The sequence below is a fragment of the Rhinoderma darwinii genome, chromosome 3 (genome assembly GCF_050947455.1).
Source record: "Rhinoderma darwinii isolate aRhiDar2 chromosome 3, aRhiDar2.hap1, whole genome shotgun sequence".
In the NCBI taxonomy this organism is placed as follows: Eukaryota; Metazoa; Chordata; class Amphibia; order Anura; family Rhinodermatidae; genus Rhinoderma; species Rhinoderma darwinii.
The window spans coordinates 248,269,997-248,289,395 of NC_134689.1; the positions used below are offsets into that span (position 1 = coordinate 248,269,997).

Sequence of the window (19,399 nt, forward strand, 5' to 3'; positions counted from 1 at the left end):
GTGTATGCGAAAGGATGGGGGCAGCTCCAGACGGAAGGATACAGGGTTGAGGACTTCAATGACCTTATAAGGCCCAATAAATCGGGGAGCAAACTTCCTGGACGGGACCTTAAGGCGCAAGTTCCTAGACGACAACCACACCAGATCCCCGACGACAAACCGGGGGTTAGCAGAACGTCTTCTATCAGCCTGAATCTTTTGTACGCTCCGGGACGCCTCTAGGTTCTTCTGAACCTGGGCCCAGACTGTGCACAGTTCCCGATGAACGTCCTCTACCTCGGGATTATTGGAACAACCAGGAGAAACGGAGGAGAACCTTGGATTAAACCCGAAATTACAGAAAAACGGGGAGACCCCTGACGAGTTACTGACCCGGTTATTGAGGGAAAATTCGGCGAGGGGAAGGAATGAGACCCAATCAAATTGACAGTCAGAGATGAAACACCTTAAATATTGTTCAAGGGATTGATTAGTCCTTTCCGTTTGGCCATTAGTTTCGGGATGGAAGGCGGAGGAGAAGGACAGATCAATCTCCAACTTTTTACAAAAAGCTCTCCAAAATAAGGAAACAAATTGTACCCCTCTGTCAGAAACGATATTGACTGGGGCCCCATGGAGACGCAAAATGTGTTTAACAAACAAAGAAGCTAACGTCTTGGCGTTAGGTCGTTTCTTAAGGGGCACAAAGTGGCACATCTTGCTGAAGCGGTCTACTACCACCCACACCACCGACTTGCCCTGAGATGGAGGCAAATCGGTGATAAAATCCATGGAGATATTGGTCCAAGGTCTCTGGGGAATGGGCAAAGAACGTAGTAAGCCCGCAGGTCGGGACCTAGGGGTCTTGGACCTAGCACAAACCTCACAAGCGGCGACGTAAGCCCTAACGTCTTTAGGCAACCCAGGCCACCAATAGTTTCTGGTAATGAGGTGTTTGGTACCCAAGATGCCAGGATGACCAGATAGTGCGGAGTCATGGTTTTCCCTGAGTACCCTTAGCCGGTATTGCAGGGGGACAAACAGCTTGTCCCCAGGGAGGTTCCCGGGAGCTGAACCTTGATCAGCCGCAATGTCAGAGGCTAAATCAGAATCAGTGGCAGAAACGATTATACCAGGGGGTAAAATACAAGCAGGATCCTCCTCAGAAGGAGGATTGGCCATGAAACTACGTGACAGTGCATCAGCCTTAATATTTATGGACCCAGCCCTATAGGTAACCAAGAAGTTAAATCTGGTAAAGAATAGCGCCCATCGAGCTTGTCTAGGATTAAGCCTCCGGGCAGATTCTAGGAAAACCAGATTCTTGTGGTCAGTAAGGACCGTTACCTGGTGTCTGGCACCCTCCAGGAAGTGACGCCACTCTTCAAAAGCCCATTTAATGGCTAAAAGTTTGCGGTTGCCAATATCATAGTTACTCTCCGTGGGCGAAAACTTCCTAGAGAAGTAAGCACAGGGGCGGAGATGGGTGAGGGAGCTGGTACCCTGGGACAAGACGGCCCCCACTCCCACCTCGGACGCGTCAACCTCCACAATAAATGGCTCCCTTTGGTTGGGCTGAACCAGCACGGGGGCCGAGATAAAGCACTTCTTGAGGGTCTCAAAAGCCTGGACGGCCTCAGGAGGCCAGTGGAGGACATCAGCACCCTTGCGAGTGAGGTCCGTAAGAGGCTTAGCGACGACCGAGAAGTTGGCAATAAATCTCCTGTAATAGTTAGCAAACCCCAAAAAACACTGTAGCGCCTTCAGGGAGGCAGGTTGGACCCATTCCGCCACAGCCTGAACCTTGGCAGGGTCCATGCGGAATTCATGAGGAGTGAGGATTTGACCCAAAAATGGTATCTCCTGTACCCCAAACACACATTTTTCGGTTTTCGCAAACAGATTATTTTCCCGGAGGACCTGGAGGACCTTCCTGACATGCTCTACGTGGGAGGACCAGTCCTTGGAAAACACCAGTATGTCATCAAGGTACACTACAAGAAAGTTTCCCAGGTAATCTCTCAGAATTTCATTAATAAAATTCTGGAAGACGGCAGGGGCATTACACAACCCAAAGGGCATGACCAGGTATTCGAAATGACCTTCGGGCGTGTTGAACGCAGTCTTCCACTCATCCCCCTCTTTGATGCGGATAAGGTTATATGCCCCCCGTAGATCGAACTTAGAGAACCATTGGGCCCCCTGAACCTGATTAAAAAGATCCGGAATCAAAGGAAGGGGATACTGGTTCCTTACTGTGACCTTATTCAAGTTCCGATAGTCAATGCACGGCCTAAGACCACCATCCTTCTTCCCCACGAAGAAGAAGCCAGCACCTACAGGAGAAGTCGAGGGGCGAATGAAACCCTTGGCCAGGCATTCTTGGATATACTCCCTCATAGCTTCACGTTCAGGACATGAAAGATTAAATATCCTACCCTTAGGAAGCTTAGCACCAGGTACCAAATCGATGGCACAATCGTAATCTCTATGAGGGGGCAACACCTCGGAGGCCTCCTTAGAAAACACATCAGCGAAGTCCTGAACGAACTCAGGTAGAATGTTTACCTCCTCACGGGGAGAAATAGAGTTAACCGAAAGACATGACGTCAGGCATTCATTACCCCATTTGGTGAGATCCCCAGTATTCCAATCAAACGTGGGATTATGCAGCTGCAACCAGGGAAGACCTCATATCAGATCGGACGATAATCCCTGCATCACCAGTACAGAGCACTGCTCCAAATGCATGGAGCCAACAAGGAGTTCAAAAACAGGAGTATGCTGAGTAAAATAACCATTAGCAAGAGGAGTGGAGTCGATACCCACTACCGGGACAGGATAAGGCAAATCAATAAAAGGCATTTTTAGAGACATAGCAAATTCCACAGACATGATATTAGCAGATGAGCCAGAATCCACGAAGGCACTGCCAGTGGCAGACCGGCCAGCAAACGAGACCTGAAAGGGAAGCAAAATTTTATTGCGTTTCATATTAACAGGAAATACCTGTGCGCCCAAGTGACCTCCCCGATGATCACTTAGGCGCAGAAGTTTTCCGGCTGCTTATTCTTGCGCCTGGGACAGGTGTTCAGTAGATGCTTGTCACCCCCACAATAGAAGCAGAGACCATTCTTCCTGCGGAACTCTCTACGTTGTCGAGGGGACATGGAGGCCCCGAGTTGCATAGGTACCTCCGAGTCTTCCGTGGAAGAGCGAGGAGACGGGACCTCGGGGGGAATCGCAGGGAAGTCAGAGGGGAAAACATTGAAACGTTCAAGCTGACGTTCCCTGAGACGTCGGTCAAGTCGTACTGCTAGGGCCATAACCTGGTCTAGGGAGTCAGAAGAGGGGTAGCTAACAAGCAGATCCTTCAGGGCGTCAGATAATCCTAACCTAAACTGGCACCTTAGGGCCGGGTCGTTCCACCGAGAAGCTACGCACCACTTTCTAAAATCAGAACAGTATTCCTCAACAGGTCTCCTACCCTGACGTAAGGCCACCAGCTGACTCTCGCTAAGGCAGTCCTGTCAGTCTCGTCGTAAATGAGTCCGAGGGCAGAGAAAAAACGATCGACGGAGGAAAGTTCAGGGGCGTCAGGAGCCAAGGAGAAGGCCCACTCTTGGGGCCCTTCCTGGAGTCGGGATATAATGATACCCACCCGCTGGTTCTCGGAACCTGAGGAGTGAGGTTTTAGACGGAAGTAAAGTCTGCAACTCTCCCGGAAGGAGAGAAAAGTCTTACGGTCCCCTGAGAACCGGTCAGGTAACTTGAGGTCGGGTTCTAGAGGTGAGGTGAGGGGTACTACTATGGCAGCGTCAGACTGGTTGACCCTCTGAGCCAGGGCCTGGACCTGTAGGGAGAGGCCCTGCATCTGCTGGGTCAGGGTCTCAAGGGGGTCCATGATAGCGTCAGCATAGGAGAAAAGGTAGACTAGGTATGGGCTTGTTATTATGTTATGGCAGGAAGGAGGTGAAGGGAACAAGTGAGCCCTAATCTACCCACCGCCCTGTCCCTGCCTACTTGCAACGACCCGTCCTAGGCGACGGGGTACAACTTGGCGGCGGTCCCTACGCTGACTAAGTGCAAGGGGATACAAACAGGGAACAAGCAAGGGAAGGGGCAGTAGCCCACGGAACACCGTGAGGAAACGGAGTGGTGAACGAGCCAGTCAGGATCAGGATGTAGTGGAGTATACAAACGCAGAGCACGGAGCAGGAAGCAAGCCAGGGGCAGAGCGAAGCAGGATAAGCGGGAACTGAAGCAAGGCAGAAGCACGGCAGAAGCAGGCTGGAGCAAGGCAGCAGTGGGGCCAGGAATCCAAGAAGAATAACAAGCAATGAGGAAGAGAAAACGGCAGGTATAAATGGACAGGGGGCGGAGCTAACTCCGACTGACCAGGCCGCGATAGGCTCTCCCACTCCTGAGCCTGCCATCCTGATTGTTGGGAGCCGGTGTCAGTCTAAGAGGTCTGGCCTCAGGTGTCGACTGATTAATCCTGGGAGTATCCACAGACGTAGTGCCTGGCAGATCCTTTACAGGGTAATTTAGTGACGATGTACAGGAATGTACCTAAGTTTTAGTTGTCTTGTAAATATTGTATTTTTTTGTAAAGTTTTATATTTTTCTAATAAAAGAGTACCAGCATGACGACATGTTCCAGCTATGTCTCTTGCCTGCCTCTGCTAGATGTCATTGTCTCTTCATTTTTGCAGCAGATCCGCACCCTCTATAGTAAGACAACCTCCTCACTGTGCCCCTCAGAAAAAAAAAAACGACCACACACACTGTGCTTCCACAAATGTAATACTGCCACACACTGTGCCCCCTGAAAACAAAGCTACCACACACTGTGCCCCTGATATAATGCTGCCACAAGATATGTCCTCTGAATATAATAGGAACATACTGTGTCTGCTGAAAACGGCACTACCCAAATTGTCTCACGCACTGTGCCCCCAGAAATAAATAGGACAATACCCAGTGCCCACTGAAATAATTAATACTATACATCGTACCCCCTAAATTAAAAAATACTTTACACTGTGCCCCCTGAAATAAACAGTACTATACACTCTGCACCCTAAACAATACTATTTGAATAGTATAGCACTGGAGGGCTATAGTGATCGCAGCAGGGAAAATGTCTGGCTAGCGGAGGCTTCACTCAGCAAAATCAGCTGAAAGGGACTGTCTGTGACAATCCCTTTTTAACCATCTGTTCCCCTTTGTTTAGCTGACTGTGGCAGATTATTCTGATCTGTATCCGCACATTGTGTAAATATTTACAGATGCGTCGTTGTTCGAATGTCAATACGCCGAGAGAACTATGACAGGAATACGTTAACAATGAACTAATGTGCCTAGCCATTACCTCCACATAATTTGGCCCCATCCCCAGCCCCTCAGGTAACAGACATTTAAATCTAAAGTTAATATTTATTAAACATTAATATATCAAATCAGTAAATACTCCAAATGTACCATATATTCCTAAATTACTTATGCCTAAAAGAAGATATAAAGCAATACCACCTCAGTGCTCAATTTCATTAATATTGGATCCCCCAAAAAAACCTCGATCTACCAATTAGGTAAAAGAAAAAAACACTTCTGGAATTGATAAACCTTATACAGAAAGTTGTTCCTGCATTTTACATTCTCACCTTAAAATTTAGTCTATAGGTTCATTTTAACCATATCACTATCACAATATTGAGCTGCCCATTAACCCATTAAGTAGAAACCAGAATTCTACTGATGGATTTTCTGGACAAGGGTAGGGAATATGGTGGTTAGGCACCATGTAACATTGAGACTCTCACAGAAATTTCAACATAGTTGCAAATGTTACAAAAATCACGCGTTCTCATGAAAATTTCTCCCAACAGGGAGTAATACAGGTATCATTGCAACCTAAACTTTCATGCTACTCACATGCCACTTTAAGTAGCTGTGAAGCCCCAGCGTAAGGGTACATGAACATGGCCGTATTATGGCTCTGTTTTGTAAGGAGCCGTTATAGGGCTGTCATAGACGTGCGTGAAACTTCTACTGTACAACCCTATGTCTCCGATTTCATACGTTGCATTCTCCATCCGGATTCATGCGAAATTCGATAGAGGCAAAAAACACTTGTAAAATCATAAGAGCTCACTTTTTGGAGCTGTAATGTGCTCACATGCATGAGCACTTAGGGACATAGACAGTGAAAATGTCCCTAAGGGATCATGCCGGAATTGTCTGGAAAAGAAAGGATGGGTTTACACAGCGTTTGCCACAATTGTTTTCTTTTTTTTTTTCAATTACATTTTTACAGGCATTACTTGATCTTGCAAAAATTGAATGCACCAAAACTGTACTGTGTGAACAAAGCATTTGGGCTCATTCAGACGAGCATGTTCCTCGTCCGTGTGCTGTGCGTTGAAATAACTGACAGCACACGGATCCATTCATTTCAATTGGGCTATTCAGACATGCGTGAGTTTTCACGTGGCGAGTGTCCGTTGCGTGAAACTCAATGCATGTCCTATATTGGTGCGCTTTTGCACAGCTAGTCGCCCATTAAAGTCTATGGGTGCGTGAAAACCATGGACAGCACACAGATGACATCCATGTGCTGTCCATGTTTCACCCATCAGTTACAAAGAAATGCAGAGAAATAAAAAAAAAAAAAGAAGTGTTTGCATGGGGGTGAAAAACGCATGCCACACGCAAAGCACACTGATGCCAATACGCAAAGCACACTGATGACACACAGACATGAAATGTAGGAAAAACGCGGTGTTTTTTTACGCGCGCAAATCGGACACACTCGTCTGAATGTAACTTTTCTCCGGGAATAGCAGACAGAAATGATCTATGTATTTATTATATTGCTGTAAATATACTTTATATACTGTCTGTTTCCCTACTATTGTATTATAATAACCCTTAGGGCTCAAGCACACCAAAGCCCCAGTGGCGGATTAAGTAAACCATGGGCCCTGGGCTGTTACCCAAACTTGGGCCCTGCCGCGCCGTAACTATTTTTAAAACTACCTTTTTGGGCAAGCATTAACAAATGGGTGTTACGATTTTTGCGACGTTTTTTCCGTAGACAATGCAGGTTTCTTTTTTTATCATTTTTATACACACCTTTTTTGCTATTTTAGAACTTTCATTCAGAAAGTTTGAAAATAATAGTAGAAAAATAAGCTTTTTTACGTTTCAGCTATTTTTTTTTGTAATATCATAGTTTTACCCTAAAATAGACCTTTTATTTGTAATCGTCATTGTTTACCATAAATTTTAATATATTACATGTCTATATTAGGGTAATTGGGTCAGCGCCAGCGTTACAACAATGATTGGCGGGGGGGAACGTTTTTTTTTGGGGTGGGTATTTTATGTGTTTATTGTTTAATTTTTTTTTGCGCTTTACTTTACTATTTTTATATTACTATGGTCTGTCCCTCAAAGGTCAAAAAAGACCTTTGGGGAACTTTATATATTTTTTTTCTTTCTTTTACACCATGTTTTTCCAATGTAACTGGGGCTGCACTGTAACCTCAGCGACGGTGACCACCCGGCCCGGCTCTTCTCTTCCAGCTTCTCTTCCAGCTTTGGAGTAACAGAACAGCCGTCCGTCGCTATTCTGTTACTCAATGGCGGCGCCCGGAGTGTTAGAGAGGCGTGTCCTAAGCACTAGCAGACGTGCTTAATGCCTGATTCCTACCCCTATCCCGGCCAATTTCCTGCTCCTTCTCCCCATCTCCGTAGCGGCAGTTAGCAGCGCTAGCGCACTGAATAGTTTTATAAGACTATGTGTGGTTCGGGCTGCCATGGGCCCCCTGGGAGCCTCTGGCCCCGGGAGGCCGCCCAAACCGCCCATATGATAATCCGCCACTGCAAAGCCCTTTATCAAACCTGTAATATCAGTTTTGTTCAAATGTAACAAAAATGTAAGAAAGCTGCTTCATAAAGGTATAAAAAAAGGATACGTCTTGTTTTATTTTCCCCTTACCCTTTAGGGGGATTACAACCGGCATTTATGCCACCAACTCCCCTGAAGCATGCCATTATATTGCAAATGACTGCAAGGCAAACATTATTGTGGTTGAAAATCACAAACAGTTGGAGAAGATTTTACAGGTAAATATTACATCTTCTTTTTCTCGTTTCTTCCTTCAGTCAGAAGGTCCATGACGTATCCAATGTTAATCAGTAGCATCTCAAGTGCACACTTGACCTTCAGAAAGATGCAGCACTTGTATTTAGCCAAAGTCTAGGAGACTCTATCAATTCCTTAGGAACCAATGACATCACTGAGGCATAAAAACACACCGATATTCATTATTTCTTTTCAGATCGGCATTACATTTGTTGATACATTCTGCTGAATACTGGCCAAATCACTGTCTCAATTGTGGCTATACTTAGAACCAACCTTTGCCATTTCCTCTACCAAAAAAAGACAAATCGTTCTTTGCCAGAAGAGCTGTAGTATAAGACCATGTTTAAAGGGCATATCTTCAGGCGTACTTCAGGGCGTAAAACGCTCATATTATGCTCCGAAATACAGCTTCAGATTTATTTCAATGGGAAATACGTTGTGTAGTTCATATGAGGCGTATTTTTATGCTGCTAAATAAAAAAATGCCTTGTAAAAAATGCAACTGGCATGTCACTTCTTAAAGAGTTATACAAGCAGATTTTTCCCATTTCCTAATAACACTTGAAAATATATCTCAAAATATACTTTAATAACACTTGCAAAAATAAAAAGGCTTTGAAAATCAGCCCCAAAAGCATCTGGATTTCCAAGTTTGTTTTCTCTTGAAATCAGCCTCATATTTTTCAGCCTGAATGTATGCCGTGTGAACATAGCCTAAATAAGCACTGGTCTTCCAAATACATGTTAAATAGCATTTCTCCTACATTTCCCCCAACCCATTTCTGGGGTTATCCCAGTCTAAAAACTGTTGGTTTTATAAATGGGGCAACCACTAATGTCAGCTACTGCACGGCCAAAAGTGTCCTTAACACAACTACAAACTACTGTTCTACCTTTGCTAGTGTGACAATAGTTATGGCATTATGTTAATTCTTCTAATTGGGGAGTTCTGCGGTTCTTAGAACTGAGAATAGTCACAAGAAAATAAATAAAAATGATAATATGGATATCATTGAATGTGATTATTACCAGTAAGTATCTATGTATCTAAGAGGGTGGCTCCAATAGCGCTTTAAGAAAGAACGTCCATATAATCTGGAGCTAGCCAAAATAAACAGACACAATTCTAAGCATTTGAGTACATACTAGACTGCATATTAGTCATTTTATTCATATTCGACAGCATGCAAATGAATCAGACATTGCTTGTGTGATGTCTCCATAGAGATGTGCTATTCAGAAACATAGACAATGAATGTATTAATGCTACCTACACTGTAGACGAAATTACAATAATATCCATGTTCATTAGAATGTAATCTAGAAGATACTTAACATATAAAAAGGCAAAAAATGGCAGCACTCCGGTAAGTTCAATGAAAAAGTAAGTTCACTGTATTCACCTCTGCAAAGTTTCAGCTCACACACTGGAGCCCTTTACATAGCCTTTAACATGAGTCTACACAAATAGGGAAATATGCTCCTTTTGGATAGCTGATAGATATGGTAAAAACTAAAATACAAATCTATATTAAAAATATTTTATCCACAAAGGGGTTAAAGAAAAATAACACAAAAATATTGAATTTGCCTGTCATACATATGTCAATGTGTTGTAGTGTATGTTTAACGTACACTTTTTATATTAAAGGGTAACTAAACATTCAACAAACTTCTGACCGGTCATAGTGACATGTCAGAAGTTTTGATCGCTGGGGGCCTGAGCACTGAGACCCCCAACGATCACTAAAACGAAGCACCAGAAGCGCTTGTGTGAGTTCTGAGCCACTTGCTTTCTGTTTGGCTTTTCTCGGAAAGTCGAGCAGTTGGTGTATGGACTCAATAGAAAGTTATGAGTCCGTACACCGCTACATCGGCTTTCCGAGAAAAGCCGAACAGAGACGAAGCGGCTCAGCGCTCACACGAGCGCTTCTGCCGGTTCATTTTAGCGATCGGTGGGAGTCTCAGAAGTTTTGATTACTAGGGGTCTAAGCACTGACATTTCACTACGATATGTCAGAAGTTTATTGAACGTTTAGTTATCCTCTAAGTTTCACATTTATGTGTGGCTGGTCATATTCTTATGGGTATATATTTGGTATAATTCATGTACAATGACAATGTGTATTAACAATTTTTGTAGGTAGCAAATAAAACCTATTTTAATAACATAAATTAATTTATTCACAGATATGGGAAAAGTTGCCACATCTTAAAGCTGTTGTGCAATATAAAGGCAGTTTACAAGTCAAGCGCCCAGATCTATACACGGTAAGTCATACATTTATAACATCAAGGGAATCAAGGTCATACAGTCCGTTGACAGCAAACAGTACTAACATTGTTATGTTCGCTGTATTAAGATAACATAGTTATGTTAGCTGTACTTACCTTCAGTATTTATTGTAATTATTGATTGTTTGTTTTTATTAAAGATGTCATAATAAGAATCAGTGACCCCAGAAAAATAGAATGATACATGACTAATTTGACATAACTCATCTCTCTGAAAATAAGGCAGAAATCCGTACTTCAATCACGATGCAACAACTATGACAATTTGCGTGGCTGCGATTTACTTTACGTGATATAGAGACATGTAAAAGGTTGGGATCAATTAGAATTCAAGTGCTGAGACTATTTTTGATCACTAAAACAAAGGTTCTAAGTCTCATACCCTTTCATCTCCCGCTAGTTTTCCTCAACTCTTCTCAGAGAGCTGTACACAAGCAGTAAACTGTGTATGTAAGATATAGTAGATTATATATAAGAGTATATATACTGGAAGACAATAAGAGAAAGTCTATATACCCTAAAGCCTCCTTTACATATGTCCGGCCGGCCTTTGTTTCTTTAGCGTAGTACAAACACAAGGGAGGGAAACTGATGACAAAACGGATCCCATATTTTTCTATAGGCTCAGTTTTGATTCTATAAGGCTTCGTTCACATCTGCGTTGTGCATTTCTGTTCTTCTGCCCTGACCAGGCAATTTTTTTAAAATCTGACATGAGGCACTTTATGTGATAATAACTTTGGAATGCTTTTGTTTTTTCAAGCGATTCTGAGATTGTTTTCTCGTGACACATTGTACTTTAAGTTAGTGGTAAAGTTTGGTTCATACATTCAGTGTTTATTTGTGAAAAATACCCAAAAAATAGTAATACCACACAAAATATTTACTAGTTAACATTTCCCATATGTCTAATTTATGTTGGCATTGTTTTTTGAACATTCTTTTATTTTTCTAGGACGTTACAAGGCTTAGAACTTTAGCAGAAATTTCTCATATTTTCAAGAAAATTTCAAAGGGCAATTTTTTCAGGGACCAGTTCAGTTCTGAAGTGGCTTTGAGGGCCTTATATAATAGAAACCCCCTATAAAACACCCCATTTTAAAAACGGCACCCCTTAAAGTATTCGGAACAGCGTTTAGAAAGTTTCTTAACCCTTTTGGTGCTTCACAGGAATTAAAGAAAAGTGGGGGTGAAATTTACAATTTATTTTTTTTCTGTAACACAGAAGGTTTTACCAGAGAAATGCAATATTTATTGCCGAGATTCTGCAGTTTTTAAAAATATCCCACATCTGGCCCTAGTGTGCTAACGGACTGAAGCACAGGCCTCAGAAGCAAAAGAGCACCTAGAGGATTTTGGGGCCTTCTTTTTATTAGAATATATTTTAGGCACCATGTCAGGTTTCAAGAGGTTTTGTGGTGCCAAAACAGTGGAAACCCCCCATTTGGGAAACTACACCCCTCAAGGAATTCATCAAGGGGTATAGTGAGCATTTTAACCCACAGGTTTTTTGCTGATTTTAGTGGAATGGAAATTGAAATTGAAAATTACATTTTTTCTGATGTGGAAATGTTCACTTTTTACAAGGAAAAAAGGTGAAAAAGCACCCAAACATTTGAAAAGCAATTTCTCCTGATTACAGCAATATATGTGGTAATAAACTGCTGTTTGGACGCACAGCAGGGCTCAGAATGGAAGAAGCACCATTTGTCTTTTGAAGCTCAAGTTTTGCTGGAATGGTTTTTAAGTGTCATGTGGCACTGTTTTGCAAAGCCCCTGAGGGACCAAAACAGTGGAAAAATCCCCCAAAAATTACCTCATTTGGGAAACTAAAGCCATCAAGGAATTTATCAAAGGGAATCGTGAGCATTTAGACCCCACAGGTTTTTTGTGGAATTAGGCCGTGAAAATGAATATCAACATTTTTTCCACTAAAATGTTGACATTTTTCATTTCTACAAGGGTTAAAGGAGAAAAACCCACCCAACATTTGTAAAGCAATGTCTCCCGAGTATGGCAATACCCCATATGTGGTCATAAACTGCTGTTTGGATACACGGCAGGGCTCAGAAAGGCAGGAGCTCTACTTGGCATGCATATTTTTCTGGAATGGTTTTTGGGTGCCATGTCGCATTTGCAAAACCCCTACCGAAACAAATCAGTGGATAACCCCCAAAAGTGACCCCATTTGGGAAACTACACCCCTGAAGGAATTTATCAAGGGGTATAGTGAGCATTTTGACCCTACAGGCTTTTTGCTGAATTTAGTGGAATTATGTTGTGAAATTGAAAATTACATTTTTTTTTTTACAAAACGTGGAAATTTTCAATTTTTACAAGGAATAAAGGAGAAAAAGCACGCCAAAATTTGAAAAGCAATTTCTCCCGATTATGGCAATACCCCATATGGGGTCATAAACTGCTGTTTGGACACACGGCAGGGCTCAGAAAGGCAGGAGCGATATTTGGCATGCAGATTTTGCTGGTTTTTGGGCGCCATGTCGCATTTGCGAAACCCTGAGGTACTAGAGTACAGTGGAAGCCCCAAGAAGTGAGCCCATTTTGGAAACTACACCCCTCAAGGCATTTATCATTTTCCTGGACATATGACAGGGCTCAAAAATGAAGAGCACCATGCGCATTTGAGGTCTATTTTGGTGATTTTCACAGCATTGGCCCACAAATGCAGGGCTCTGATGTCAAATAGTAAAATAAACCCCCAAGTAGTGATGCCCTTTTTTGAAACTACACCCCTTAAGGCATTTTAAGGGGTGTAGTGAGCATTTTGACCCCACAGGTGTTTTTCGTTAGAAATTAATGCACAGCAGATGGTGCAATGTGAAAATTTCCATTTTCCACTGATATGCCATTTTAGTGCACAATATGTTGTGCCCAGTTTGTACCACCGAAGACAAATACCTCATAAAATGTTAAGCTGGTTCTCCCGGGTATGGTGATGCCATATATGAGGACGTACACTGCTGTTTGGGCACGCTGTGGGGCTCAGAAGGGAGGGAGCGCCATTTGGCATTTGGAGAGCAGATTTAGCTCGGTGGTAGTTCAGTTTGGAATTTTACTGGTATTTCAGTTTATAATGTGGGGGCATACGTAATCTGTGCGGAGAACATCAGGGTATAATAAGAGGGTATAATAATGCGGTATATAAATAATAATCCGCAGATGTGTGGCCAGTCTTATCAGTCCAATGGCACCCAATCTTATCAGTTTTTGGAACGCTTTGCACATTTTGTGTTGAGAGGCAGAACTTTTTATTTTTTCCCCATCGGAGCTGTGTGAGGGCTTATTTGTTGTGGGACAATCTGTGGTTTTCTTTGGTACCATTTTGGGGCGCACACAATTTTTTGATCACTTTTTATTCAATCTTTTTTCAAGCAAGGTGACCAAAAACCAGCAATTCTGACAATGTTTTTTATTCTTTTTTTTCACAGTGTTCACCGTGGGCTATAAATGACAATTTTACTTTATTCTGCGGGTCGATACGATTATGGTGATACCAAATGTATATCGTTTTTTTACGTTTTGCAGCGTTTGCACAATAAAATCACTTTTTTTTTTATTTCTTTTTTGGCACCATATTCTGAGAGCCATAACTTTTTTATTTTTCAGCAAAAAAGCTGTGCATGGGCTAGTTTTTTGCAGGGCCGGTTGTAGTTTTTATTGGTACTATCTTGGGGTACATACCATGCGACTTGCTGATCACTTTCTATTCCATGTTTTGGAAGAGGTGGTGATAAAAAAAAAATAGCGATTCTGGCATTGATATTTATTTGTATTTTTTTGTGGTATTCACCTTGTGGGAAAAATGACATTATAGTTTGGGTCATTACGGACGCGGTGATACCAAATATGTGTACGTTTTTTAACATTTTCCTTTTTTTCCTATAATAAAGAGCTTATTATAGGAAAAAAGACAGTGTTTGTTCTTATTAACGTGAAACTTTTATTTTTACACTTTTATTCAACTTTTTTAAACTTTCGACATAGTAAAATGCATTAGAGCTGTCAGTCATTCAGTCAAGCCTATTAGGTCCCGTCTCTGGACGGGGCCGAATACGAATAGGCTATTGTAGGTGGCAGACCAGGAAGCCATTGTTAGTCCTCCGGTTGCCATAGTAACAATCGGCATCCTCACGATCACATTGTGTTGCTGCCGATCGCTACAAACCACTAAGATGCTGTGATCGCTTTTGATCGCGGCATCTAAGGGGTTAATGGCAGGGATCGGAGCTAGCTCTATTCCCTGCCATTACAGCATGTGTCAGCTGTAACATACAGCTGACACACATGGCTGATGTCGCAGACTCAGCTCCCAAGCCTGCACCATCTTTCCTTTGCGGCCGAATGCCTTTTAGGCCCCGTCTCTGTGCGGGACCTAGCGGGCTTCTGCACTTGGCAGACAGGAGGCAATTGTTAGGCCTCCGATCTGCCAGAGCAGTCATCGGAACCCTGCGATTGTATTGCGGGGTTTCGATCTGCTAGGAAACACCATAGATGCAGCTCTCGCTTTTGAGTGGTTAATCAGCCGGATTATTACTATAAAAGGCACTAAATGTTTGCAGACCGTTATTTAGAGTCAGAGGAGGAGTTGAGGACAGGGGATAACGCCAATGAACATTTGACAGCAGCGGCCAGCGAGGGGTGAGTGGAGTTCAATAGGTGAAATGCTGGTGACAGGTTCCCTTTAAGTCCTTAACGACAACAACTTATTAGTATGTTGGATGTCGTTAAGTGGTTAAATGGTTTTGTTTTAGCATCAGTTGTGCTCAGTTCTGCCCGATTCTGCCAGGATTCAGATTTTTTTAACTGAAGCAATAGCCTAGTCTACTGCCCGATTTTTTTCTGTACAAAATGAAAAGCTTGACCAAAATGAGCTTTCCTTTTTTTTAAAAAAAATTGAAGTCAATGGATGACTGATACAAACCTATATGCCTTCCTTTTGTATCCGTTATGCATGACATTTAATGGATCCATTATTTTTTGTTTAAATGAAAATGCGCAGAATAAAAAAAAAAAAAATACTGAATAAACTGAGCATAACTGATGCCAAAATGAAGCAAACGGAAGTGCCAAAAGGAATATTTCACCTTCCATTGCTTTTAGTCAGGAATTCGTTATAGTAGGCACAACGCAGATGTGAACGAAGCCTTAGCAACAGTTTTGCCGTCAAAAGACTCCCTGGACAAAAATGTTGCATGCAACGTTTCTCTGTCTGGCTTATTGGGGCGAGACGGGTGCATAAAGTACACAACTTTTTGATCAGTGTTGTACTGCTCACACAAAAAAACAGCTGGCCAGACACATTTTAGGCCCTGTTCACATCTTTGTTGTGGGTTTCTGTTGTTTGCAATCTCTGCCAGATCTGCGATGGAGGCATCTAATTGAGCCTCCAATGCAGATATGAACAGAGCCTTAGATACAAATTTTAGTGCATATAGGATATACAAGATAATATTTATAGGATATACAGTGTATGTAAAATATGCAAGATTGTGTATATATTATAAGAGTGCATATAGTACAATATACATGATACTTAAGACATTGCACAGTATACAGATCTGTAATACACCCCCTCAGTAATTCTGCTTTTTATAAAATTCCAGTGGAAAGAGTTTATGGAACTGGGGAATGATATCAGTGATGAGCACCTGGATGACGTCATACAATCTCAGAAACCCAACCAATGCTGTGTCCTTATTTATACCTCCGGGACCACTGGAAACCCAAAAGGAGTGATGCTGAGTCATGATAATGTATGTAGAAAATCTCATCAGAATGTAATTCACTGTAAACAGTTCTATTTTTCAGCCTAACTGAGATCCACGGTGTGAATAAGAGAGATCACAGGCACCTCTTCTAATCAGAAATGTTCAATGCTGCACTATGAGATATTACTAATTGTAGTAACCCGATTCTTCCCTTTTCTATAAGACCCCGGCAGTACTGTCATTTCTACAGGGAGAATGGTTACACATCTCAGTAATCATACGTGTTAATAAAACATATTGCTGCCTGTATATGTCTAGCGTTTGAGACATCTTATCATATTTATAATGAACTCTGTATCTACTTGACCTTGTTATGGAATGTCAGCCAGCCACTCAACTGTCCTTCATCCATAGACATAACATACACATTTAGCGGAGCTGAACACACATATTAAGTGGATATGAAGGGTGATCACTGTAAAAACAGCAGGGTCTAGGCATATTTAGTCTTCATTCTCACACTTGTATAATTAAAATAAAGATTACATGTTTGGCACTGACACGTCATCCTGTTTTAGCAGTTTTTCAGTCCAAGGGCTCATGTATGCTGCAGTGCCCTATACTCGGAGCCTGTACTGCAGTGCACAGAAGTTGTATATGGCACCCTAGAAGCCATACAGTCTCCATACAGTCTCTGCACTGCTTTAAAGGCTTCACATGTACAGAGATATTCTCCTCTAGACAGTGGCGGATTAAGAAGACCATGGGCCCTGGGCTGTTACCCAAACTTGGGCCCCCCTTCTCCACCGCCACCCTGCCGCGCCGTAACTATTGCTAACACTACCTTTTTGCACAAGCATTAACAAATAGGTGTTATGATTCCCCTTTCACAGGGCTGTGTCCCTACATACTGATAGTATCACACTGTGCAGGGACACATCCTCCTGACAAGGGGAATGGTAACACCAATTTTTCTATCAGTCCTGGACTGCACAAAGACGTTATGTGGAATACAAGGATTTTCTCTAATAAACATGTCAGGAGAGGGGACAGATTCTCTACAAATCTAGTGACTCACAGGTGACGACGTCTCAGATGCTAGTAGTTTTTTTTCGTCTTTTCTTCTCCACCCGGTCCAGAGCTCATGACGACTTCTCCTGGCCATGACCCATTTCTGCAGCCGTTAAATATAATATCACCATGCACTGCGCCCCTGAATATAATTGTGTCACACACTGTAAAGTAAAGCACCACATACACAGTGCCCCCTGTAGGTAGCGCCAACCCCCCCATGTAGACAGTGCCACACACACACACACACACCTGTAGATAGCGCCACACACACAACCCCCTGTAGAGAGCGCCACACACACAACCCCCTGTAGAGAGCATCACACAGCCCCCTATAGATAGCATCACACAGCCCCCTATAGATAGCACCACACAGCCCCCTATAGATAGAGCCACACAGCACTCCCCCTTGTATATAGTGCCACACAGAACTCCCCCCTTATGTATAGTGCTACACAGCATCGATACAGTGCAGCCCTGGGATGTCATTTTATCCAATATGACTGCTGCAGTCTGTGATTGGCTGCAGCGGTCACATGGAGTGAAACATCATCCCAGGAGGCCGGCCCGGACCAAGTAACAGAATTCTGGGCAAGTACAAGATTTTTATTTTTTCTAAATTGCGTTTTTACATAACATCTGTTATTTGTTGTGGGTTTTACCTCCCCATTGAATTAAATGGAGAAAACCCGAAACAAATGAGCAGCGTTAACGCAAATACAATTGACATGCTGCGGAATAAAAAACTGCACCGCAGGTCAATTTCGGAGCTTTTTTTCCGCCCACTTATCATTCACGCAGCGTGTGGGTGAGAATTGTTCACATCTAATCTACTCTGCTGCTACTGTATTAGGGCTTCTCCACACTTAACGGAATTGCTGCGTATTTTCCGCCCGGAAAATACGCAGAATACAGTAGTGGCAAAGTGAGTGAGATTTACCAAATTCATCCAGACGCTACGTAAAATTTCCGACCAGACATTTTGTCCTGCGGTGCGTATTTCTCGTACTGCAGCATGTCAATTCCTGCTGCGGAAAGTGGACAGAATTGCTGCGTTTTTTTAAGGAGATGTCACCATCTCCCAACATTGAGAAAAACGCGGAAAAATACGCACCATTTTCATTTTCTGCAGCAAAAACGCAGGAAATGGTGCTTTTTTTCTGCAGTGGAATTTCTGCTAGTTTTTGCGGAATTACTGCAGAATATATATACACACACATGCATACATACATACATACACACACACTATACATATGTATATATATACATACATACACTCACTATATACACACACACACACACACACACTATATACATACATACATATGCACACTATACATACACACACACACACTATATACATACATACACATCACAGACACACATGAGTATGCACATTATACACATATCAAGTACACATTTGTAAACACACGAGTATGCACATTATACACATATAAATTACAAATTGTAAACACACGAGTATGCACATTATACACATATAAAGTACAAATTGTAAACACACGAGTATGCACATTATACACATATAAAGTACACATTGTAAACACACATGAGTATGCACATTATACACATATAAAGTACACATTGTAAACACACATGCACTTACCTTTTATGTAGGATATTTGTGAAGGGCATTCAGCAGGTTGATGTGTTGGGAGTCTTCACACAGCGTTTCTCCTGCTCACAGCCTGACACAGAGCCCGCAGACAGTCTCCCCTCCCCCATCTCCCGACTGCTAGCAGCAGTAGTAGAGATGGGTAGAGCAGGGAAGGGGGGCTGGAGTGGGAGTTTCAGCACAGACCACGGCTGCTAAGTAGGACAGAAACTCACCTCGCCTCATGACAGGTGCGGTCCTGGCACCGGGGCTCCCTCCGGTGCTAGCGACGCCACCGGGCATGAGGGGGTTCGGGCGGCCATGGGCCCCCTGGGAGCCTTGGGCCCCGGGCGGCCGCCCGAACCGCCCTAATGATGATCCGCCACTGCCTCTAGAAGCAATGCTTCTAGGGAGAGTATTTGCATACAGTCCGTACGGTGTCCATATGTGCTATGATGTTTTTTCTGTTGGATCTGTATCTATATTGCTGCCCTATTAAGCCTTGATACAAAACAAATCTGCGTGTATGAGTCTTTTTTTGCATTGTAGTAAAAATTG

The 19,399-nt window shown here is 42.8% G+C and overlaps 1 protein-coding gene across 1 annotated transcript in view; it reads left to right on the plus strand.

Moving 5' to 3' along the window:
• Positions 1-19,399, plus strand: part of ACSBG1 (acyl-CoA synthetase bubblegum family member 1) — a 102,212-nt gene that overhangs the window by 62,388 nt on the left and 20,425 nt on the right. The window contains exons 6-8 of the mRNA XM_075857655.1: positions 7,992-8,112; positions 10,325-10,405; positions 16,054-16,203. Of these exons, the coding sequence (XP_075713770.1) occupies positions 7,992-8,112; positions 10,325-10,405; positions 16,054-16,203 (352 nt within the window). The remainder of the gene's footprint in view (positions 1-7,991; positions 8,113-10,324; positions 10,406-16,053; positions 16,204-19,399) is intronic.